Here is a 24,950-nt window from a genome sequence, read left to right as displayed (position 1 = left end):
TTCAGCAGAGGAACATAGTTGCCAAGGCATGCAGTTTAACAACAGTAGAGGCACACAGAGAGGTCAATTAAAAGAGGTGTTCAGTTTAAGAAAGGATATCCTTACCAGAGTGATCCAAGACGAACTGGGTCACCATAGGGGTCTTGGAGTTTTCCTCACAAATGAAAAATTGGAGCAGGGAGAAGGATGGTGGACTCACCAGACAAGGCAGGGTTGGACTATGAAGAAGTCTGTGGTGGTACCTAGTCTGCTTTTACCGTGTTTCCCCGATAATAAGACCTATCCCGAAAATAAGCCCTCCCCTTACTGTGTAAGATTCCTCTAAAATAAGCCCTCCCCCGAAAATAAGCCCTATTGAGATTGCTACTGTAGCAAAGGTGATCCCCTGCGCTACACGCTACATTACGGTACCCTCTGTATGCACCGTCCCCCCCCGAAACGCACGCCGCGTTCCGAGCTGCATCCAATCAGAGCTGCAGCAGTGAGCACGTCATCCTGTTCTTTATTGAATTCATTATTGAATAAAGGTACATTTTTTTTGTTCACATTTACCTGTTTATTAAAATTGCTGTCAATGTTCATTAAAATAAGCCCTCCCCTGAAAATAAGCCCTCTGGTGTTTTTCTGTCCAAAAAAATTAATAGGACAGTGTCTTATTATTATTGGGGAAACACAGTACTGGTACGGGAGAGTCTAATTGGTCAGGTTCCATCCAATCCCACTTCTGATACCAGTTAATGTCAACCACACTAAACTGGCCTCCAACTTGTGGATGACTGGAGCTGAGCAGAACAGAATAGAGACAAGAGTCAGAAATCAAACAGAAGTTTAATTTCAAAGGGAGGGAAAAGGCTCGCAAGTAAGGACCTATGTGCTGGGGACCCACCCCTAGTGGGGGCACCCGAGGCAGTGTGGAGAAAGCTTAGTATTTACACCAGTGGTTGTGCGTTGAGCTGTAGCCCCGACAATGAGGGGTAACAGCAAAGCAAGGTGACAAGTTTGATTCATAGCAGGGCTTCATGACCAGAACTTGCCTGAGCTCAGAGAACTCTTGGTGCTGGTCAAAGCAATACAATAATTGTGTAATCTTGCAGAGGGTGAGTGCAAAGGATTGTTATTATGGCAAGCTCAGGACATAGCTTGTTTGCTGGTCCTTGCCTCTGGAAAATAGGGTGTCTTCTAATCTTGACAGAAACAATGCACTTTTCTGAGTATTGCCTCTTGCCATCTGGAGACATCAGATTGCAGCATTAAGTTCTACTTCTTTAATTAGTTTTCACCTAGAATTAGTTCTCATTCTATAGATTTTGCATCTACTTTGCCTTGAGACAGTTGTTAACCAGGCACTTTCTCTTAAAAAGTTACTTAAAAATCATTTATCTTCTGTATTCATTTATTTATTCAATAAAAATTTATTTTGTTTACTATGTGCAGCATATTGTGCTAGATCTTGAGGGAGATACTAAGATAAAAAAAGATAATTCCTGCCCTCATAGAACATACATCTGGTATTAATTAGACATTTATTAAATACCTACTGTCTACACTAAGGAGTAACAAGATATGGTAGCATCAAAACTTTTTTTATTGGTATATTTTGTTTTTACATTACGAGAATTTCTCCCATTGTCCCCCTCACTGCCCTTTCCAGAGAGCCATCCCATATAACACATAGTATTTTTCTAAATAAAAAAAGAAAAAGAAAGTAAGAAAAAAAACCCCATCAAAACTGATCAGTACATCAGAAAAGTGCAAATATATGTGTTGTGCCCCTTCCATGGGCCTCCTATCTCTACAAAAGAGTGATGTGGGGTATATCTTCTCACATCTTCTTTGGGGCCATGCTGGTTCTTTATAATTTTGCAACATTCACTTTGGATTGTTTTGTGGTGGTTCTCTCCATTTGCTTTGTTGTCTTTGTTTTATTTATTGTTTTCTTGACTTTGCTAACCTCATTCTGCATCAGATCGTGAAACAGGTGTGTGTTTAAAAGGAGCAAAGGATCATGACATGTGACACGTGACCACATTTGACCTACTTTGTAATTTTTGTTCTGCAGAAAGTTCTCAGTTCTAAATCTCTCTGGAGTTCTTCTTTAGTTTTTGGCTTTTAAGAAAATTCTTAAATATAATTTTTGAGAACTGCTGCTAATGGCTACCTTGGATCTAGAGTTTAAAGGGAGAATGTCAAATAATTTAAAGCTATTATTTAGCTTTTTGACTTCTTAAGCTGTGGGGCTAAACTTTCTGATAAGTCCCTAACTTGGACATAATGTTCAGTACCCTAGGGTCCTGCTTATAATTGCTGCTATCTTTTATAGATTGCCTTTTCCTATGAAAACTTAAGTAGTATAGCTGATATTCCTTGTATTTGCAAATTTGTCTAAAGAAGAAAAATTCCTTCCACCCTTCCTCCTGTTATTATTTCAGATACTTTTTCTAAAACTGACTGTTCTGTGGATGTACCTAATTAGTGGTCTTATTATAGAGATAACAGCAAGCAAGGAACTATATTCTGTTTTTACTAAGGGTCACCAATATTAACTCTTTTCTTTTCTTTGTTATAGGTTCTCTTAGAAGCACAAGACATGGCAGTGAGAGACCACAATGTAGAGTACAGATCCAATTTGTACATAGGTAAAGGATTTGATATTTTTAGTCCTGAAAAATGGCTTCCATTAATGATCCCGAGTACCTTTTCTAATAAGATTCTTTCATGTCTGGCAACTTAAGACTGAGTGTAGCCTCTGAAAATTGTAGTTAATGGTTAATCTTAGGATGCCAATGTTAGCCAGATACAAATGTTAATAACTACAATACATAATTCTTCTCTGTTCTTTTAACGACCGAGGTAACATAGGCCATGAAACCGATAGCCAGTAATTATGATAAATAATCAGCACTGGTCTGGTACTTTAGCTAATTAGATTAGCTGGTTGTAGTTTTAAAATTTTCCTTTTTATTTTTATGCACTTGACAGATATCAAGAAACATGAACATTTTCACATATAAAGAACAGAAAGAGAAATGCCTATGAAACCATTAATGTCCACTATGTCCACTGGAGATTTTTTGGGGGGTATTTTTCCCATTTAATACACTATTTTCTTTTTTTCAATTAATTAATTTTTAGTTTTCAACATTCACTTGCATAACATTTTGAGTTCTAAATTTTCTCCCCCCTTCCTTCAATCCCCCTTCCCCAAGACAGCATGCAGTCTGATATAGGCTATACGTATACATTCTTTAAGCATAATATACTATTTTAAAACACTACCCTTCTTGTTGTGTTGGTTGACTTGCCCTTCTGAACTTCCTTCTGCTGTATTGTATTTATTAAATGATTGATTGATGCTTTTTTCTTTATTTCTTTTTTTCATATGATTTTTACATTAATTAGTTTTCAACATTCATTTCCACAAGATTTTGTGTTCCAAATTTTCTCTGCATCTCCCCTCCCCTTCACCCTGAGATAGCATGCATTCTGATTACCCTTTCCCCCAGTGTGCCCTCCCTTCTGTCAACCCCCCCACCCCATCCATTTCCCTCTTAGTTTCTTGTAGGACAAGATAGATTTCTATACGACATTGCCTGTATATCTTATTTACCAGTTGCATATAGAAAATCACTTTTTTAGACATTTGCTTTTAAAACTTTTGAGTTCCAAATTCTCTTTCCTCTCCTCTCCCCACCTGCCCTCATTGAGAAAGCAAGCAATTCAATAAAGGTTATACATATGTAGTTATGTAAAACACTTCCATAATGGTCATGTTGTGAAAGACTCTCTCCATCCTATCCTGTCCCGCCGCTCCATTCTATTTTTTGACCCTGTCCTTTTTCAAAAGTGTTTGCTTCTGACTACCCCCTCCCCCAATCTGCCCTCCCTTCTATCATTCCCCTCTCTTATCCCCTTCTCCCTTGTATTCCTGTAGGGAAAGATATCCAACTGGGTGTGTATGTTATTCCTTCCTTAAGCCAAATTTGATGAGAGTAAGGTTCACTCATTCCCTCTCACCTCCCCCCTCTTCCCCTCCATTGTGAAACCTTTTTCTTGCTTCTTTTATGTGAGATAATTTACCCCATTGTATCTTTCCCCTTCTTCTTTTCCCAATATATTCCTCTCTCACCCCTTAATTTTATGTTTTTAGGTATCATCCTTTCATATTTAACTCACCCTGTACTATCTATCTATCTATCTGTCTGTCTGTCTGTCTGTCCGTCCGTCCATCCATCTATTTATATCTATCTCTTCCAACTACCCTAATACTGAGAAAGGTCTCATGATTTACAAATACCATCTTTCTATGTAGGAATGTAAAGAGTTCAACTTTAATAAGTCCCTTGTGATTTCTCTTTCCTGATTACCTTTTCATGCTTCTCTTGATTCTTGTATTTGAAAGTCAAATTTTCTATTCAACTCTGGTCTTTTCAGCAAGAATGCTTGAAAGTCCTCTATTTCATTGAATATCCATGTTTTCCCCTGAAGTATTATACTCAGTTTTGCTGTAGGTGTTTCTTAGTTTTAATCCTAGCTCCTCCGACTTACAGGAATATCATGTTCCAAACCCTTTGATTCCTTAATGTAGAAGCTTCTAGGTCTTGTGTTATCCTGATTGTATTTCCACAGTACTCGAATTTTTTCTTTCTGGCTGCTTGCAGTATTTTTTCCTTGACCTGGGAACTCTGGAATTTGACTACAATATTCCTAGGAGTTTTCCTTTTGGGATCTTTTTCAAGAGGCAGTCAGTGGATTCTTTCAATTTCTATTTTACCCTCTGGTTGTAGACTATCAAGGCAGTTTTCCTTGATAATTTCTTGAAAGATGGTGTCCAGGCTCTTTTTTGGATCCATTTCTTCTTTTTGCTGTCACTATCACTCCCCATTCACTTTCTCCTATTAACTCTTCTGTTCACCTCAAGAAAAGCCTTTTTTATAACAAATAAGCATAGTAAAAAAAATCCCTATGTTGCTCACGTCCAAATAGATATTTCTTTCTTTACCTCTAGTCTGTCACCTCTCTGTTAAGAGGTGGTAGGGCTCCTGGAGTTATGTTTGGTCTTTGCATTGATCATAGTCCTTATGTCTTTCCTGGTTGTTTCCCTTGTATAATTTTCTCCTGGTTTTGCTCATTTCACCCTTTGTCAGTACACAGATGACCTCCCAGGTTTCTATGAATTCATCTCTTGTCATTTATTACAGTACAATAGTATTGCTTTACATTCATATACTGTAACTTGTTCAGTTATAACCCAGTTGACGGGCACCCACTTTTTTTTCTAGTTCTTTGCTACAACAAAAATTGCTGCTATATTTTGTGCTTGGGTGTTCTTTTCTCTCTGATTCCTTGGAGTACATAATGATCAAATAATAGCTAGCATGTATACAGTGCATTAAGGTTTGCAAAGTACTCTATGTATTATCTTGTTTGATCTTCATAACAAGCTAGGGAGGGAGGTGCTGTGGTTTTTTCCATTTTACAAATGAGAAGACTCAGGCTAAGAGCAGTTAGGTGACTTGCTTAGGATCACACGGCCTGAGTCTTTGAGACAGGATTTGAACTCAGATCTTCCTGACTCCAGGTCTAGCACTCTGTCTGTTGCACTTCCTATATGCACTTGGTCAAAAGATATGCCCAGTTTAGTTGGTCTGCTTCTTTTTTAAAGCAGGCCTTCTGAACCCTTTTTATGTTATGGACCTCTTAGGCAATCTGGTGAAGCTTGCGGTTTCTTCAAAATAATGTTTTCCAATTCATAAAGCAAAATATGTAGGATTCAGTTCTATTGAAATACAGTTTATTGAAATATTTTGGAAAACAATTATTGCAAGTTAAAAAAAAGAACCAATAAAGTAGGCCTCAGTGATAAAGAAACAAAACAAAAACCCAACAAAAAAACAGAATGAAACACAACAGGAATCAATGTGTTAAGGACCAGCATTCTAAATCTTAAGTGACTCACAAGCCACCCCTGCCTCCTCAGAGGAAATGTTTTATAGCCACTGGGGGCTAGGCGGAAAAGCAGTGATCCTGCTATTTTTTTCATTGAGGCTAATTCCTGTAGGATAGAGGAGTATCGTTGAGCCAGTAACCCAGAGCTTAGGGTTTTATCAGTATTCGTGATAAAATCCTCCCTAGCCAGTTTTGCATAGGGCATTTGCGAAAGCAGGGAAGCATGAACTTAGGACAAGTAGTACATGTCTTATGAATCTCATGGGAAGGCCAGAGGCTAGGGGAAAACTGATTGCTGAGAAACAGAACATCAACAAAAAAACCAGACTCAAGATATTAAGTACTTGTCTATCACAGAGAAGGTAAATAGAGACCATATGGGATTTAGGCCTCCAGACTGATTCTGAAGTCATTAATATAAAATGTCCATAATAATATAATTTAAAGGATACTTAAAGTATAAGGGATAATTTTAAAATGATTTGTTTTCAGGCCAATAGTAAGAATAAAGTATCAATAGTAAAGGTTCTCTTTATAAAGATTATAATCCTTTCAGTTAAAAACATTAACCTTAATAATGCCCATAACTATTTGAATAGTAAAATCTGTTAGATTTTAAGTATTAATATGACTTGGAATGAGCAAATGACAACATGCTTGTATTTCTTCTCAAATCATGACACTGTTCAGTTGAGAAACATTGATCATTTGATGTGTGGAAGACATAGAGATAAGAAGGCAGCAAAGAAAGTATCTGCACATGGCATTTACTTAATGTTTAGTAGAGGAGATAAACTGTGTGCATAAATAAATATAATACAAGTTATAATGTGAAAATGTAAAACATATCTAGATGTTTCACAGGTACCTGAAATTCAGAACATCCAAAACTGAAGTCATCTCCCTTAGATCTGATCTTTTGCTAAACTCCCCTATTTCTGTTAATGGAACCCACTATCCCACCAGTTATCTGAGCTTTCCTCTTTGTTCTTTTTCACCTTTCATCCATATACTTGCCATGTCCTCTTGATTCTACCTTTATATTATCTCACGTGTTCCCTCCCTTTCTTTCCTCACTGCAGTAATTATAGTGTCAACCCTTACTACACCTACCTAGACTATTGTAATAGCCTCCTAACTGTCCTTCTTGACTTCAGTCCCTCTTTGTAATCCATCCTTGACAGAATTGCCAAAATGATCCTCCTTAATGCACAGGCCTCAACATGATACACGTTGATTGATTAGTCTGACCTCAGAGACCTGCCACAATCTGGCTCTTTATATGTTCTTCTTCCTCATCTATTTCTCTGTGTTTTAGTCAAATTAGACCACCAGTTATTTATTTCTCCTGACTTTGTCTTTCATTCTTTTGCTTATGCAGTTTAAAATGGTCTTTACTTCCTCAAATTTTCTTATGGCAAAAGGTAGGGACTGTCATTTTTCATTGTGTCTCTATATACTCTATTGTATATTAGTTATTTGATAAATATTTCTTGAATTAGAGACAAAATAAATTTAGAGGAAGAACTTGGCAACAGGGAAGTTTTTATGGAGAAGGTGGCATTCAAACAGTACCTTGAAGGATGAGTAGGAATTGGACAGGTGTATCTGGGGGTGGGAAATGGCAAGGAATAATACTCCAAGTGGAAGAAACAGCATGTGCAAAAGCATAGTTGTGGGAAACCCACTGGGTATGTTTAGCATAAAAGTTTAGTTTGTCTAGAATTTATGGTATGGAGAAGCAGCATGGTATATAGTGGATAGAGCACTGGACATGAAGTCAAGAAGGTTTGGGTTCATATCTTGCCTGGGACACTTGCTAGTTCTGTGACACTGGTCAGCAAGTTAATCTCTCCTGCCCTCAATTTCTTCATCTGTAAAATGAAGGGGTTACATTCAGTGATCTGTAAGGTTCCTTCCAGCTCTAAAAATAAGATCCTATGATCTCTGCATGGTAAGAGAAATAGTAAGAGATAAAATTGGAAAGGGAAATTGATCTCAAATTATGAAGAGTCTTAAATTCAAGGCTTAATATGTTAGACTTTTATTTGGTAGATCAAGGGAATCAGTGGAAGATTTTTGAGCTAGGGTGTGTTATGTGATAATAGCTATATTTTAATAACAGTAGTTTTGTAGCAGCATGTAGGGTAGATTGATGAGGGGATAAACTGAAGGTAGGAGGCTGTGATGAGAGGTCAGATATTCAGGCATCATTGATTTTGTATTCTTGATGGATATCAAATGAAATAATGTAAGTGAAAGTGCTTTGAAAGCCATAAAGTGCTTATATAATTGTAAGGGATGTTTTGCAGCAAACTCTTTCCCTCTAAGGAGTCCAACATTTATTACAAAGCTTCCCTGGGCCTCTCTCTACCATTCTTAGGTAAAGTAGTTGAAGCTGTTGTTTTCCCCTAACTTCAGCAGCAATTACCACTGACCTCAGCAGTTTTGTAATCAAACAGAGATGTTGATGCCTAAGCAAAATTCTCAATCTGCCAAGGCTATATTATACTGTAAGAAGACTTTATTGAAAAATAGTTGAGCTTCAAAAAAAATTCAAAAGTATGCCCCTCTCTACATAAAAATAGACTGAATCACTGTGAGGAAATTAGTTAGAAGCTTTTTTAGAACTTTTCTGAAGTAGAGTGAAAAAATAATCTAAAATTCCATTTATTTGTCTCAGTACCTCTTTCCTAAAGGAGCTGTTTATTCTGGGTGAAATGAAATCTGATTCCTGCTAACCTGGAATTGATAGAGGTAACTACACCTACTTCTGGAATTCAATTAAATTGTGACTTTCCATCGAAACATCTTATTTTAAATCAGGTTCCTGTATTACTAATTATATTCTGGCACATGCACAGGGAAATCAAAATGGCAACTCAGATGACTGCAGGGCCATGGTAGTTAATCATAAGCAGTTTCCTATAGGAACAGCATGAATAAATAATGTTAGGGAATGCCCAGAAACTCAGCAGGAGATGAGGTGGATGAGGAGCGAGAGAATTTTCTTAAACCCCTTTAGTGACCTTTCTTGCTTTATGACTCTGAATACAAAACCAGATTGAAATAATTTTATTCAGTTCCATAGGAAGATGTGTTTCTTAGATGGTGGTAATTGAATTCTAATGAAAATCAAGGTGATCATAAATTCCTGTAAATAGGTAGCTTATTATAAACAGAATGACCCGATCTAATTTTTGCATCTTAGGTGAGAGAAGAAGGTCAAATATGCTTATAAAGCAATAGTGTATTTACCTGGACCTCTGAAAGGACCAATTGGTAATTCCATAGCTTTCTTGGCCATATTTAACCCTCAGGCCGCTTGGGGGAGTACTTGATTCTCAGTTATCAAGGCAGATTGAATTGAATTTATGTATAAAGTGGAAAGAGCCCAGGGCTAGAGTCAGAAGATCTGGGTAGCACCAGGTACTGGCCATGGGACCACAAGAGAAGTCTTAAGCCTGTTGGAGACTCTGCCCCTTCATCTGCCAAACTGAAATCACAATATTTTTACCACCTGCTTCACAGAATTGTCTTGAGAATCAAATGAGATAATGAATGTAAAGTACCTTGAAAACCTTAAAAGTTCTATCTGAATTAAACTATTATTATTGTTTCTGTTTTTTGAGGCCTTAAGTTTACTGAGTGATTGGCTGTCTGAGTCTACAAAGAATAGAGCTGAGACTGTAACCCAAGGCAGATGGTATTATTTACCAGGACACTTACTTGCCTTGTAGGACTGGTTTATCCCTTATACTTTTAAAGCCTCAGATATTCTTATGTCATAACCGTGGGCAAATTATTTAGCCTTCCTGGTCCTCAGTTTCATCAAAAAGGTGTTTGGACTAGATGGCCTCTAAGGTCCCTTCCAGTTCTAGATTTGAGATATTATGAAATAGAATCTTCTTATAACTATATTGTAGAAGACTGGCTAATTTTTTGGGCTGCCATTTTATTTTCAGGCTCTTGTAACAAGCAAGGGTAAAGAGATTTTCTAGTGCAGTGATTTTTGGTAGTGTATATTCTCATTATAACCTAATTTCTTCAGATGGCTGTCATCAGTCTGAAACTGCTATTTGGTGTTGCATGACCACAGACTTAGAAAGTTCATTTCTCTTCTTAACTTATAATGATGACCATAGGGATTGGGAATAGCTCGTAACACGTGGACAAGAACAAATCAAATGTCATGTCTTAATGATTCATGGCATCAGAAGTGATGAGTTTTGTAGTGATTAACTTTGTGAGTTAATCTTTGTGGCAGAAAGTAATGAAGAGAGTGAACTACTAAGGTAAAATGTTAAGAGAAGTTTGTATTTGAAATTCTGGTTATTGTGATTTTTAAGAACAACATTGGTGATCTAAAACATTTAAGTTCCTCACTTATTTGAGGGATCTTAACTCTATCTATTGTCTATAAGGTATCTAGTGAATGCTTAGCACAGAGCTAGGCTCTGGTGAGTGTGACATATATTTAACAAAAGATATATGACGTGTATGTGATATATCGCCTACCTTCAAGGAATTTATAATCTACTTGGAACAATGAGAGATCATGATACAAGGTAATGTGCCAGACTGAATAGTGCAGGGCAGAATTGTAGGAGTTTATCCCTGCGGGTTGGGATGGTCAGAGTAGGCTTGAGTGCAGGAATTAAACCTTGTGGGACCAGTAAGATCTGGATGGGCTATCAGGAAGAAGCGTGGCATTCTGACTAGGGAATAGCATAAGCAAAGGTGGACGTGAGCATTTTTTTTTTTCAGTGCTAGGAACAATGAAGCAGCTAGTTTGCCTGAAATCTAGAATTCATGTTGTATTTGGTATTGGAAGAGATTGGGGACTAGATCAGAGGACTTTGAATATCTAACATTTGGTAGTTTGACCTTAATCCTTGAGACCCTGAGGAGCATTGGAAGGTTTTTGAGTAAGGTCACTGAGTTAGGAAGTTAGGAAGATTAATCTGGCCCTAACATTCAGGATTGATGGGTGTTGATGGGTGAGACACTGGAGGCGGGAAGAGCAGTTATGAGGATATTGTAAAAGTTCATGGCTCTTGTAGCTCTCTAGTATATAATATGTTATTGTTCTCATGTGCCAAATAACACATTTAATATTTTGAAGCAAATTCCTTTTGAAAGGATTAGGCCTATTTTGTTATAAGGAAATGATTGTTAAAATGTCACACAGTTACAGATGATGTTTCATGACTTTAGGGTAAAATGTGAGTCATTCAGTTACTGCTTCTGAGCTTTCACTGTTTGCAAGGGTGTGTGTGCGCGTGCGCGTGCGTGCATACACACATATCTGAATTAGGAACTTTGCCTAAATGGAAGGGAAATGATGACTATTTTCCCCAGTAACAACCTCCCTTCCCCTCAAAAAACCCCCCAAAGAAATGAAAAAACAAAACAAAGAAAAACCTCTCCTCTAACAAGTAGTTCAACAATTTAGTTTGAAGCTGGACAAGGATTTAAATAAGGTTTTCATGGCAGTAGTGTACTTATCCATCATTTGTTTTCAGGTCAGTGCAGAAATTCATTAGACTGTGACTAGTTAGAATATGACTTCTGTGTGGAAAAAAGCCACCATTTTTGTAAATATTGTACAGATTCTGACACTGGATTCCCAGGCTGCACTTGGCCCACTATTCCCATTGGTGCGCTGTTTTATAAAGATTTGTGTAGTGCAGCTTTCTTTCTGAAACCTTTAAACGAATTTTCAAAGAGCCAGTAGGAATTTTCAGGTTAGGAGGAGATTGAACAGATCTGTAGGGCAGAACTCCATTATTCTACTCAGACCCTTCCTTAGCTTTCTCTTTTGCAAAGTGAAGATACTGCTGCCAAAATTTTTCTCACAAGGTAGTTGTGGTTAGGGAGATGTCTAAAAAATACTTTGAGAGAATTTCCCTCTAACTTTTGAAAAAGAAATGATAGAGTATATTAGCTTGGAAAAGGAACTAAGAAGAAGACAGTATTTTGGGTGACTAGATTTCTTTGGAAAATTGAACTGAGAATTAAATTGTACACTATTTAAAAGATTCATACATTTTGCAATTCTGAACAGTATGCAGCATGGTGTGTGGGAGGCATTGGTATAGTGGGACATAGTAGGTACATAGTAAATGTTTAGCGAATTAGAAAGAGTATCATACTAGGCATGAGTCAGGAGACCTGGGTTATAATTATCTGTCCCTTTGCCAAAGCATTATGGCCCTCAGTTTTCCCATCTATTAATATTAAATGAGTTGGTTCAAGTAGATATCTCTTAAAATATCTCCTTTAGCTTGAACACCCTTTTTTCTAATTTAGGGCATTGTGCAAATATATGTTAATACAATTGAATGTTCATTCATAGTAGCATCCATGAACATACCCTGCAGTGGATGACCAACCAGCATTCAGTTCTTTTAGATCTGGTTGTTGTTGCATCAGCAAGCATTTATTAAGTGCTTGCAGTGTGCCAGGCCATGTGCTGAGTGCTGAGGATACAAACACAGGCAAAAGCAATCCAGGTTTTGGAGCAGGTTGTGTGTGAAGCACAGCAAGGGCAGGGAATGGTGGCTCAACAGAATATTTGAATAATTTCTTGTTACAGGTGCATGCATCTTTAATGCCAAAAAAATAAAAATCTTCATGGCATAATGCTTTTTAGTTTGTGCTAAATTAAGTCAATTAGATTGTGAATGAAGGTTCATATAATCTGGAGGAGAATAACCTATCATGGGGCGGATTTTCCAACCTTGTCACAGGTACACAGATGCCTTGTCTCAGCTCTGACTTCCTGTAAGTATTCCTTTTCTAGTCAAACTGAGGTCAAGACACAGAATGCCATTCTGGGTAGCATCTTCTAAAGTTGACTCTTTCTTTTTCTCTTTCCCTTTTTAGCTGAATCCACCTCCGGACGAGGCCAATGCTTGAAACGCATCCGCTACCATGGCCGAGGTTTCCATGGCATTATGGAGAAGGTTTATTGCCATTACTTTGTGAAACTGGTGGAAGGACCCCCTCCTCCTCCTGAGAAACCAAAGACGAGCTATGTCCATGCCAAGGAATATATTCAGGAGCTTCGGAATCGGACCATCATTCATTCATTGTGATGAATTCAAACCCCACCGTGTATATTTTCCTCCTTTTTCTCAAAAACATAAATAAAAAAACAAAGACAAATGTTTTTTGTGGTTTGTCATTGGCTTCTGCTATACTGTATATCCAGCTGGAGGGAAGCTGCTTGTTTTATATTAATATTTATAAGGCTATGCCCATCATACAAGCCTCTGGGCATATTTGTATATGTCTGCAAATTAGAAGGGAAGATCACCTTTCAACTCTACAGAGAGGAGATTATTGGAAAAGCTTTCTCAGGTACTCTTCAAAGGGAGTGTCAACTTTCTAGCTGCTGTCCTGCAGGTGGCAGTTTTGAGACTGAGAACTGCAAACCAATCTTAGAGTCTGAGAAAGTAAGTCTTCCCTTGTTTGACTCAGTTCTCCCATCTCTCTCTGAAGGTGAGTGTATCTGCATTTTGATCTATTGCACCATTTAGGGATTGCTGTGAAGTTCTGGCACTATAGCTACAGAGCAGTGTGGTAAAGCACTACTGTATTTTAATTTCTCGGCTTACTAGTCAGTATGAGGGAGTACCTTGTGTTTTTATATTGGCTTTAAAGCACAGAAAAAGCTGGAATCCATGAGAATAACTTTTATTCTGACAATTTTTTTTATAGAAAAGAGGACAATTAAACTATGACTCCCTGATGATGGTTTTTGTTGTAAACACCTTGTTCAAGGTTGAATTGTTTTCCTGTGTCACCTCAGACAAGTCATTTTAACTTCTGGGCATCAGTTTCCTTATCTCTAAAATGAGAAGGAGGTGACCAAGATGATCTCTAAGGTTCCATCCAGCTCTGATGTCCTAGAGTTATATAACTTAGAGTATGACTAACTACTGAGTAAAGAATCAAACCCAAATCTCCCTCTCTGTATTCCAGAAATGGAGCAGTAGGTGGCACTCTGCTACCTCTAATGGCTAGTAGGGAGCCAGCAATGAATTCACAAACTGTTTAGCATCTCCTTGGGCTGTAGTCAAGCATACGTGCATATATTGTCTTGTAACACTCCTGTTGACAGCTCCTGCTAGAATGAAGGGTGTGTTCAATGCCATGTTTTAGGATGACACCTTAGCTGTGAGTTGTATGAGCAGATTCTTATTCCTTTGACTTTCCACCTCATGATTGGGTGAGTCAGAAGTCACCATTGCTCAAGGAAGTAAGCAAAGGATTGAGCCAAAAGCATTCTGGGTGTTAATACTGCTGCTGAGGGTTGGCAGTAATAATAGCTAGCATTTATATAGCTCTTTAAGGTTTTGCAAAGCCCTTTTAGGATGTTATCATTTGATAATGCATATAGAAAGACTCTTGGACTAATTAGATTCAGGAAACTTGAGCCATAATCCCATCTATGCCAATAAATAGCTATGTGACCTTGAACAAACTGTATAACCACTCCTGAGTTTTTGTTTCATCTGTAAAATGGATGGGTTGGAATAAATGATCTCGTACCTCCAAAATTCAATGATTTCCTGATGCCCTTTGGACTCTTGTTTTGCTCCTTGTGTGTGACTGAAATACACAGGGAGATTAGGAGTCCGTGATAATAAATTAAGTAAGTGCTTTGTAAATTAAGCAATATAGGAATAATTAGTTCAGGTCACTGAAGCTACATTTAAATAGTTTTGAAAGTTGAATACTTGTAACAGAAACAAGATGAATACCCTTAGGTTCTAATGGGAAAAGTTTGCCTGTGACAGATCTTTTTGCATAAAAGCTTTGTTCAGAAATGCTCCTGGTGTGCTAATGAGTGTGTCCCATTGCTTCCATGGTGCAGAGCTCAGCTGGTGGTTTTCTTAGCTGAGGGAAAGGTTTCTGGCATATGTAGTTAGTGGCAGTTTCAGGCTTCACTTGAAGTTTACATGTTCACAACGAATAGCTGTCAAATAGACATTTTTTTTCTTCACTGGCAACCTCTGAATATGAAAAGCAGTTTAAGCATAGAATCACAGAATTTTAGAGTTGGAAATGACCTTATAGGTCATCTCATCCAACTTCAACTCATAGCTTGTCTTTTGAAGAGAAGTAATGGAATAGAAGAGAATTTTCTAAAAAAGAGTGATAATTTAAAAGTTCCCTGCCTCAATTCAAAAGTAACACAATAGGAGAGAAGAAAGGAAAGAAGAAGTTATGCTTTTCGGGCTTATAGGAAACTTAGAAGCTGAAATATCCACAGAGGGAAAAAGTCATTCCTGAATGTCTGAATGTTAAGGTGTGATGCTATATGGATTATGTATTACCTGTGCAGCTGACTCAGATGTGTTCATTTTATAAGCTGTAGCTAAGCAATGGGGAAGAGGAGAAACATACAAAATATCATATAAAATAAATAATCACATAAAAACAAGTAAAAGCTCAATCTTACTGGTGAAATATATCTTAGATTTCTTAAAACATGTAATGTATCTCTTTAAATGTGAGTAAAGCCAATTAACTTCTTGTATTTTCAAACCCCTGCCTCATTTTCCTTCTCTGTAAAATGGAGATAAGAGCACTTAACTCCCCTAGGCTAGTGAAGATCAAATGAGAGATAATATTTGTAGAGCACTTTGCAAAGCTTAATGCACTATATAAATGTAGCTGCTATTATTATTATTATGTAAAGACAGTGGATCCTTTCAGAGTTTTGACACTGATTCTACTTATAATATTATTGTATAAAGCTATAATCACTTATAATTTATAAAATGCTTTCCCTTACATCTTTGGTTATAGTAGATGGTAGGAGTATTATTACTATTTCAAAGACAAGGAAACTGAGGCCTACAAAGCTAAAGTAATTTCTCCATGGTGAGGTCACACAGCTAGAAGAGTGAAGTAAAGAGTGAAGTCAGGATTGGAATCCAAATATTGTTACTGCAAGTCCAGTGTTCTTTCCATAGGAGACACAAGCAGTTCAACGTAATGAGACATTTATTACTTTTGTATTCTTTGAAAGGAGTTGGGAATACAAAGATAAGGTGAACACCGTCTCTTTCTGAAATCTAGTCACATGCCTATTTGACATCTCGACTTAGATGTCCTATAGGAATCTCAAACTGTGCAAAACAATTCATTATCTTTACTCCTAAACCCACTTCTAATTTCCCTATTTCTATTGAGGTTGCTACCATTCCACCCAGGTTTGCAATTAGGAATAATCCTCACCTCTCTCTTCTAGCCACCAATATCCAATATCCAATCAAGACCTGAGGCTTCTGTACTTGTATTGGTGTGATAGCCACAGCTGGACACACTGTACATTGATCCCAACATCGTACGGTCATTTTGATCCTCTTTGAGCATGAAGGACAAACAACAATCCAATTAAGTGTTATGTTACAGATTATACCTCCTCAACATCTCTCACATCTGCCCCTTTATTTCAATTTGTGCTATAGTAACCTTAGCCCAGGGCCTCATCACCTCTTGCCTGGACAACTGCAGTAGCCTTCTAGTTGATCTCCATTCAGTCTCTCCCCTCTCTAATCCATCCTTCACACAGATATTCTTTTTTTTTTCTTTTTGGAGGGGGGAAGGTAGGGCAATTGGGGCTAAGTGACTTGCCCAAGGTCACATGGCTAATGTTTTTTTTTGTGTTAAGTGTCTGAGAACTCAGGTCCTCCTGACTCCAGGGCTGGTGCTCTATTCACTGTGCCACCTAGCTGCCCCCACACAGATATTCTTTTTTTTTTTTTTTTTGCTTTTTGGAGTGCAATTGGGGTTAAGCGACTTGCCCAAGGTCACATGGCTAGTTTTTTTTTGTGTTAAGTGTCTGAGGTCGGATTTGAACTCAGGTCCTCCTGACTCCAGGGCCAGTGATCTATTCACTGTGCCACCTAGCCACCCCATAGATATTCTTAAAGCATGGATCTGGCCATGCCACTTCTCTGCTCAAGAAGTTTCAGTGGTTCCCCATTGCCTTTAGCTTAAAATACAAATGTCTATTTGACATTTAAAACCGTTCACAATCTGGTTACAACCTAGAATGTTCTTATTCATTATCTCTTATAATCCTTCAAAGCTCAACTCAAGTGCTGCCCACTTTAAGAGGCCTTTCTTAATTCTCCCATTTGTCAGTGCTTGCTTTTCTTCACTCCCAATCATCACTATTTTTGGCATATCCTTTATTTAATTGTCTATGGATATTTTATCTCTCCCATTAGAATGAAACTCAGGCAGTTACTGTCTCACTTTTGTATTTGTGTCCTCAGAACCTAGAATAGTACTTGCCATGTAGTAAGCACTTAATAATGCTTGTTGATTGATTAGTTCATATGTAGTTAAGTCAGAAGGCTTTTCTGCAGGAGGTGAGTTTTTGGAACAGGTTTTAAAGGTTTAGAAGGGCACATAATTTACATTATTCGTTCTTCTAGAGGTGACTACTTCTGAAATGACTGTTGTAACTAATATAAAATTTGTTCTCCATTGGTGAGTGGCTTTAGAGCTTATTCTCTCATCACAAAAAATAAAAAGGAAAGAAGGATCATATATTTAGAGCTGGAAGGGACTATTGAGTCCAGCCCTTTTGTTTCAAAGCTTTTAACTGAGGCTAAAGACATTAAATGACTTGTCTGGGTTCACATAACTGATGTCTGAAGTGAGATTTGAATCCTGGTCTTCCTGATTTTAATTATCCTTCCTGAATTTATGTATCCATTATAACACTTTGATTTCTTTTGGTTCACATTATTGTTCTATGATCTATTAGAACTAAAAATATCTCAAGAAATATGACAATAAGACTTAACCAGCAGACTTTTTTTTTAACCTAGGTGAATGTGAGAAATATTTTTTTCAGGTCTGTGCAGTGGGGATTTTGTAGATCTATAATAACTTCACTTATGACCTAAGGAAGCTAATCAAGATTCTGCTTTGAATATAAAAACCAGCAGAAGCAAAAACAGATAAAAAATGCAGATCAGAAGAAATTAGCTTATTAGTCTCATTAATAGTAATAATAGCTATAGCTCATATTAGGAGACGACAATTTACAAAGTTCTGTCCCCACATATCTGTGAGAGGCAAGGAGTACAAATGTCATCCCCATTTTATGGTTGAGGAAACAGACTTAGAAAAGTGATGACATAACCAGCATCACATGCTTCTTTAGTGGCAAGATCCCAGACTTTAATGGAGGTCTCAAACCTAGGCTTATTACCTCCCAGGACAGTGCTTCTCTCACTACAATATGTTGCTTCAGAATGCCTTTAATGATGAGTTTCTATATAAAACATTAGTTTTTATAGCTAGGGAGAAAATGATAAAGGAGCAACTACTTAGAAAAACATTAAGTGGAGGGTGGTGATAATATAAACCATAGCAGATGTTGAAATGTGGTAGTGAAGTGATAGTGTTTCTTGGGTGGGTAAGTTATAACATGAGCAAAGATCGTCCTCTGACCGGGACTAGCTGATCACAGATGTTAAGGGTCCAGGGAGGCTTGGCAAGGGGACAGTGACCAGATGGAGCTACTTGAAAACACTGTGGGAAGTCTCGTTTAAATCACAGAAGCAGTTACAAAAACTCTATCTCCTATTTAGCACATTTACGGCTTGGAGAGAAAGACTAGGTTAGAGAAGTCCTTCTGAGTTCAGTGTCTACCTCTTGCTCATCACGTCGCAATAAACAAATGACTCCTTTGGGCCTTAGTTTTCTATCCAGATTAGGAACTGAGTCTGAAACTTTAAGACAACATAGTATTGGAACGATTAGAAAATGAATATGCTTGATGGAAAGAGCATTGGATTTAGAACATGAAGATTTATGTTTGAGCCTACGATTTCTAACCAATAGTGTGGTTATGATTAGGTGATTCCTCTCCAAATCTCAAGTTCTTTATCTGTAAAATGGAAATAAAGATACATGCTGTACCTAGTTAATAAGTTTATGAATGTGAAATTTAATGTATATATATGTATATATATATAGTGTTTTGTAACCATTATAAATGGTATATATAAAACACCTAAGTTATGATCACTGGACATTGTTTTTTGGTACAGAAAACTCTTGATTATGTTAATATGGATGAGAGACTGAATATGAATAAGTGAATTCCAGGGGATAATCCAGCAATTTCAGATTAGCCACTAAATTTCATCATTTCCCCCTCCAACGTTTTTAGGAGAATTCTTAACAGGTAGTAATAAAGGATTACTTTTTTCCCTTAGCTTTTGGGAGATAGAAACAGCATTGACCAACCAAGTGGTCTAAAAGCCAGATCTCAGGAGGAGAGTGAATAAAGGAGTCAGAGTAGATTCATGGACCAATATTGTTAAAATGTAGTCTGTTAGCTCTAGAAGAGACCTTAAGTTATATAATGTTAAAAACTAGAAATAACTTTAAAGTATAGGATGTTAGAGCTAGCCGAGACATAACCCTTTCAATTTACTTATAAGAAAACTGACACAGAGACTGAAGTGATTTCCTCAGAGTTCTACCACCAGCTAGCAATTGATTGGATGAATCAGTTTCCTGACTGTCCATCCCTTCTACTGTAGTGGTTCACATTAATGAAAAAAGCAACCGCTTGAGAGTCGCCGGTGGGCAGAATCTGTGAATCTGGTGGATAAAACTCTAAAATAGGGATTCTTTTATGTCATGGATCCCTTTGTTAGTTTGGTGAGGACCATGGACCCCTTTTTAGAATAATGTTTTGTTGCCTCCCTTCATAACTGAAGGAAATGCTAAATTTCAGTTAGAGGTTAGTGAAAATGAAAAAGTAATACCCCCCATCTTAGTTCATGGACCCCCAGAAATCTATCCACAAACCTCTTGGGGATCCGTGGCCTCCAAGGTTAAAACCTTGTTCTAAAAAGATGCTCCATTTTGTCAACTGCCTCCTTTTTGTAGCCAATCAGATATCATAAATTAAAAAGTCTGAGGACTAGGTACTAGTTGACATTACAGAATTGTCTTCTTCTTTTTCAGATTACCAAGTGGCATATCAATGTGTTGGGGAGGAGAAAACATCTTTTTTTGCATATTTCTTTTTAATGGTAAAGAAAGTAAAACTATTGCTCAGCAAAGACACCAGGAATAGACTGTACCATATGGCACTGAGAGGTATCCATCACTATAGCTTCTAAAGACTGAGCTGAAAATAGCCCTATATTTCTGCACTGAGCGAGAATTAGCCACTGGCTGCCAAGAAACACCCATTGTAGCAGCTCTTCAGCCATGTAATTTAAAATAATTACTAATTAAATGAAAATAAAATAGAGTCCATAATAACAATAATAATCACTGTAGCATTGGTCATTACCCAAGTTACTGTTTGTTGGAGCGTTACCTAGGGGGAAGATCGCTTTTCAAGAGGGAGGAAGAACTGCAGTTGGAACTGACGTCTCGATCATTACTGCTGAAGTAAGGAATCAGATTATCTCTAGGGTGCTTGGCAACCACAGGCCTAATTTTATATTCCATCCATAGTGTCAGTCTTCTGTTTGTTTTAAGAAATTTGTACACTAATATAGAAGGCAGGATGCCATTGAAAACAAAGGAATAAGGACAGTTGTGTGGTTTTAGTCAATGGATTTTGGTCATTGCAGGAAGTAATGAAAGCAATCGAGTCCTTTGTGGCCAGCATCATTCTTAACCCATCTCAAGACAAAGTGGGCAATCCTTTGGCCCCCAGAGTGTGTATGTATGTATGTGTGCATGTTTGTGTGTTTGAAATAGCAAGTGGGTATTAGAGTGCAGGAGGTGATTTATCTGGAATACGTTTTTGATAATTGTATTGTGACAGAAAAAAACTGCAGGATTTGTTAGTATCTATAACTGGTTATGTTTGATGTGTGGGATGTGTGGGATCTTAGAAGTACTGCCCTTCTTTTGCAAGTTTGGAAACTGAGCTATGGAGACTTGTCAGAGACCTATAAAAATGAAGCTGAAGTAAAAAATATTTCTGGGTTTGAACTACATGATCTTGCTTTTTTGAATTCAGGTATTTGGTCTCTTGAACATTGTCGCTTTCTGCCAGTAGGTGGTGGCAAATAAGGGGTTAAGGACTAGAAGACAGTATCAAAAGATTTATGAGCTGAGAAAGGCAATCTGGCCCAATCCCCTCCTTTTACATTTGAAGACACTGAGGCTCAGAGTGGTTATATCACTTAATATTATCACTGACATGTTATTTGATAATCAGACTTATCCATGGCCATATAGATAATAACTTAGATTCAAACTCAGGTTTCTAAATTCTAAGTCCAACACCTTCTACTACCCCTGCAAAAGAAAAGGGTGAGGTAGACTGGCTCAGTAGACAGAAATAACTGTACTCATCCAGTCCAAAAGTAATGAGGTGTTGGGACTAGGGAAATAGTATAATGGAAACAGGACTGAATTCAGTGTCAGTGGATCAGAATTCAGATTCTGACTTTGCCACTACCCATGTGACCTTAGGTAAGTCATTTAACTTCTATGGGTCTCAATTTCCTAATCTGTGAAATGAGGGGATTGGACTACTTGACCTCTGATTTCCCTTCTAGCTTCTAGATTTATGATGCTATGTAGGGAAGCTCTATGGCAAGGTCAAAACTGGGAAGGTTATAAAAAAGTTATCAAGTCAGTCCATCAGATATTAGAAACTAACAAAAGCCAAGTCACGGTCCCTTGGACAATTTTTAGGAGTAGGGGTCTAATCTAATAACAAGGTTGGTATAAGGAACAAAACTAATATATATGAGGAAACCCCCTCCACCCATGCAGATTTGAGCATTTTCTGCAATTTCTATTCTTAATCACTTGGGGGAACTGAAAAGTTAAGTGAATTACCTGGGGTCACATAGACAGGATGTGTCAGAAGTAGGACTTAAGCCAAGGTCTTTCTGACTGAGGCTAGTACTCTCGCCTAATTGAATTGTTTTGTACACGGTAGGCCTCAAATAAATGTTTGATAGATTGAATAGGAAAGGTACTGGTAAGGTACATGCTTGTGTAGGGCAAACTAATATCCCCAAATTCCAGAGACATACTTGGAACAAATGATACTTTGCTGGGCAGGTGACCTACACAGTCCTCTTCATACTGGGTGGACTGGTAGGCTTCCTCTCTTTGTACTCCTTTGAGGATCAGGCTTCATAGAAACTAGCATCTGGACAGTCAGTGTATCTTTACTGCTGAATTCCTTCATAGGTTAACTCAGATCCCACTTACCTAACTGAAGAGGAATCCGTGAAATTGCCTTCCCTTTATTGCTTTTCCATATTTACTCTTCAGGATACACAACTCTTTCTCCTAGAGGGTATGTTTGGCTCAATTGAAAATGTGAACATTTTGTCATTTGTATATATCTCCAGTGAATAAATTGCATTTCTCCTCTCTTGCTTTTCTTCCCAATCAAGGTTTACAAATCCAGTGGAAATTAACCAAGGGAAACTAAATGGGGATTGTAGATAAACAGAAAGGAAGAGTTTATTATAATTTTCTTGGAATACAAAACCAGATGAACTTAATGAGGATGATATTCTTTGAATGAATGAGAGGCTATTTTCTTTAAAACATGGAAAATGAAATTTTAAAATGTTTTTCAATTTCTCCCTATGTTCCCTTTCATTCTACGATTTCTTTGCTTCTAATGGGATAATGTAAACCTGTTTTCTCTCTTCTGTTATTAATCAAAACTGTCGATTTAACCCAAACTGAAAGAAAGCATGAAGGTTATTAAAAGAAAACAACTTCCAATTGAGCAGCTAATAAATGCTGAAACGCATCCACATTTCTCCTATTGATTATCTCTTGCCGACGGAGGGAAACACAAGCTCATACAGTACGCTGCCTGTGGAAATGAAAGATTTAATTAGATGAAAATAGAATGAACTGGAAAGATCTACAACACTTGGCCATCAAATGATTGTGATTCATAATTGGCTATTTGAAATGCCCCTACTTCTTGGGCCTTTTTCACTTAAAAAAGTCCCTATAGTGCGTTAAGATGAACATAGTAGTTAGTAAATTTTCCCTTGGGCATTTTGCAAGCTCAAGGTTATGGGCTAGAATGAGTACTGTCATGCCATAAATCAGACATAATGGAACAGCCTGAAATTGAGAATTAGAGAGCAGGAAAAGAGAGACCACAGTTCCCTCTCAACCCAGGCATATCACTGAGCCCTTAAGGGGGAGCCAATTGTGGGAAGCAGTGGCAGAGGAAGTGATTGTAGATGTTTACTCCTCCCTGCCCTCCCCCCCCCCAAAAAAAAAGGAGACAGATTTAGAGAGGGAAAATGCTTCCAAACCTACTCGTTCAGCATCACCTTATGATGTTTAACACCTGGTAAATATATCTGATGCTTTCAAGAATGGGATCTTGTTGATAAGTCTGCATGCAATTTGTCACAAATTTCTCGATATAGTTGATTGTATCTCAACTTTATGTAATGGAAAGAACACCGGATTTGGAATTAGAAGACCTGTTCTCCTAGTCCTGCCACTTATTGGCCATGTGACCATAAATCACCTAATCTTTCAAGATTTGGTTTTCCCAACTGCAAAATGGGGATAATAAAACTCTGAGCACCCACATCGTGGGACTGTTGTGAGCAAAGCACTTTAAAAAAAAAACAAGCATTTATTAAGTACCTACTATGTTCATGGCACTGTGCTAAGTGCTTTACAAATATCTCATGTGATCCTCACAACAATCCTGGTAGGTAGGTGTGATTGCAATCCCTGTTTTACAGTTGAGGGAACTAGGGCAGACAGGTGAGGGACTTAGGCATTGTCACATAGCTAGGAAGTATCTGAGACTGTATTTGAACTCAGGTCTTCATGACTTTAAGATCGGGGCTCTATGTACTGCAACACCTTGTGCCAACTAGCTGTCTCTATGTGTCTTTTTCAAGTTGTATAATCTGATAAAAATAATAAATAGCTATTACATGTCTAGTACTTTTCAGAATTTTATCACTCTTTATTGCCAGGGTACCATTCCTAAAACTCTTATTATATCTTAGCTTGTAGTCATTTGTGTAGATCGCTTATTATTTTTATAGTTTGTAAGTTCTTGCAAGGGAGGGACTACCATATACATTTGTAACCCAATGGTGCCTACCATGGGGTCTTACACTTTGTAGGTAACTAATAAAGATTTGTTGAAAGAATGAATGAAATTAAGTGAAAGAAGACAGAAAACAATCTTTGTATTCTAGTTGAGGAGCCAACAGTCATTCATTTACTCAGCCTTTCAAAAAACCCATATGGATGGCCTAGTATGTATGATAGTGGTAGGTTGTTGGGAGGTAAGGGAGAGATATACAGAGAAGATATATGGTCTGTGCCCTAAAGGAACTTATAGCCTAGTTGAAGAGTTTACAAAAAATACATGGAATGAGTAGAGAACAGCCTAGATACTATATAAACGATATTGTGTGATGCGGGCTACAAAGGGAAGAAAAGAGTCAGTTAAATTTAGATCAAAGCCTTTATCACATGCCAAGCACTATGCTAGGGATAGAGACAAAAAGGAAATAGCCTCTGCCCTCAAAAAGCTCACAGCCTATTGGAGGAGACTACATGTATATTTGTACACATATGTACATACAAACACAAATCCATATATGTGTATACACATACACATATATACACATGTATATGTATTTAGATATGCATATATGTATACACACATTAACAAAATACATAGTATAACTTAAAGGGGGAGACACTAGCAGATGGGAAGATTAGGAAAAGTCTCATTTGAGCTGAGTTTTGAAGGAAAATGGGTATACTAAGAGGTAGAGGTGAGGAAGGAAGACATTTACAGACATGGAGGATGGCCTGGGGAGTGCATGAAGGGGAACCAGATAGAATAAGGCTGGAAAGATAGAATGCATTCAGTTTTTGAAGGGTTTTAAGTGTCAAACAGACTTTGTATTAGATCTTAGAAGTGTTAAGGAGCCACAGGAGTTCAATGAAGAGGA

At 37.6% G+C, this 24,950-nt stretch overlaps 1 protein-coding gene across 3 annotated transcripts in view; it reads left to right on the top strand.

The window, feature by feature from the left end:
* Positions 1-20,277, top strand: part of MRPL22 (mitochondrial ribosomal protein L22) — a 51,892-nt gene extending 31,615 nt beyond the window's left edge. For 2 of the 3 annotated variants that reach the window (XM_069102514.1, XM_069102516.1), the window contains 2 exons: positions 2,567-2,636; positions 12,835-13,116. In XM_069102514.1, coding sequence (XP_068958615.1) covers positions 2,567-2,636; positions 12,835-13,046 — 282 coding nt within the window. In that variant the 3' untranslated portion in view covers positions 13,047-13,116. Of the gene's footprint in view, positions 1-2,566; positions 2,637-12,834; positions 13,117-19,965 lie in introns of those variants that run through there. The other variant, XM_069102515.1, reaches the window with a different exon arrangement.
* The last annotated feature ends 4,673 nt before the right edge of the window (positions 20,278-24,950 follow it).

The sequence above is a fragment of the Petaurus breviceps genome, unplaced genomic scaffold, assembly GCF_028583685.1.
Source record: "Petaurus breviceps papuanus isolate PSGF00001 unplaced genomic scaffold, PetGlider_PUasm1.0 551, whole genome shotgun sequence".
Taxonomy (NCBI): Eukaryota; Metazoa; Chordata; class Mammalia; order Diprotodontia; family Petauridae; genus Petaurus; species Petaurus breviceps.
The sequence above is the reverse complement of the archived record's forward strand: the minus strand, read 5'-3'. Positions and strand labels throughout refer to the sequence as shown.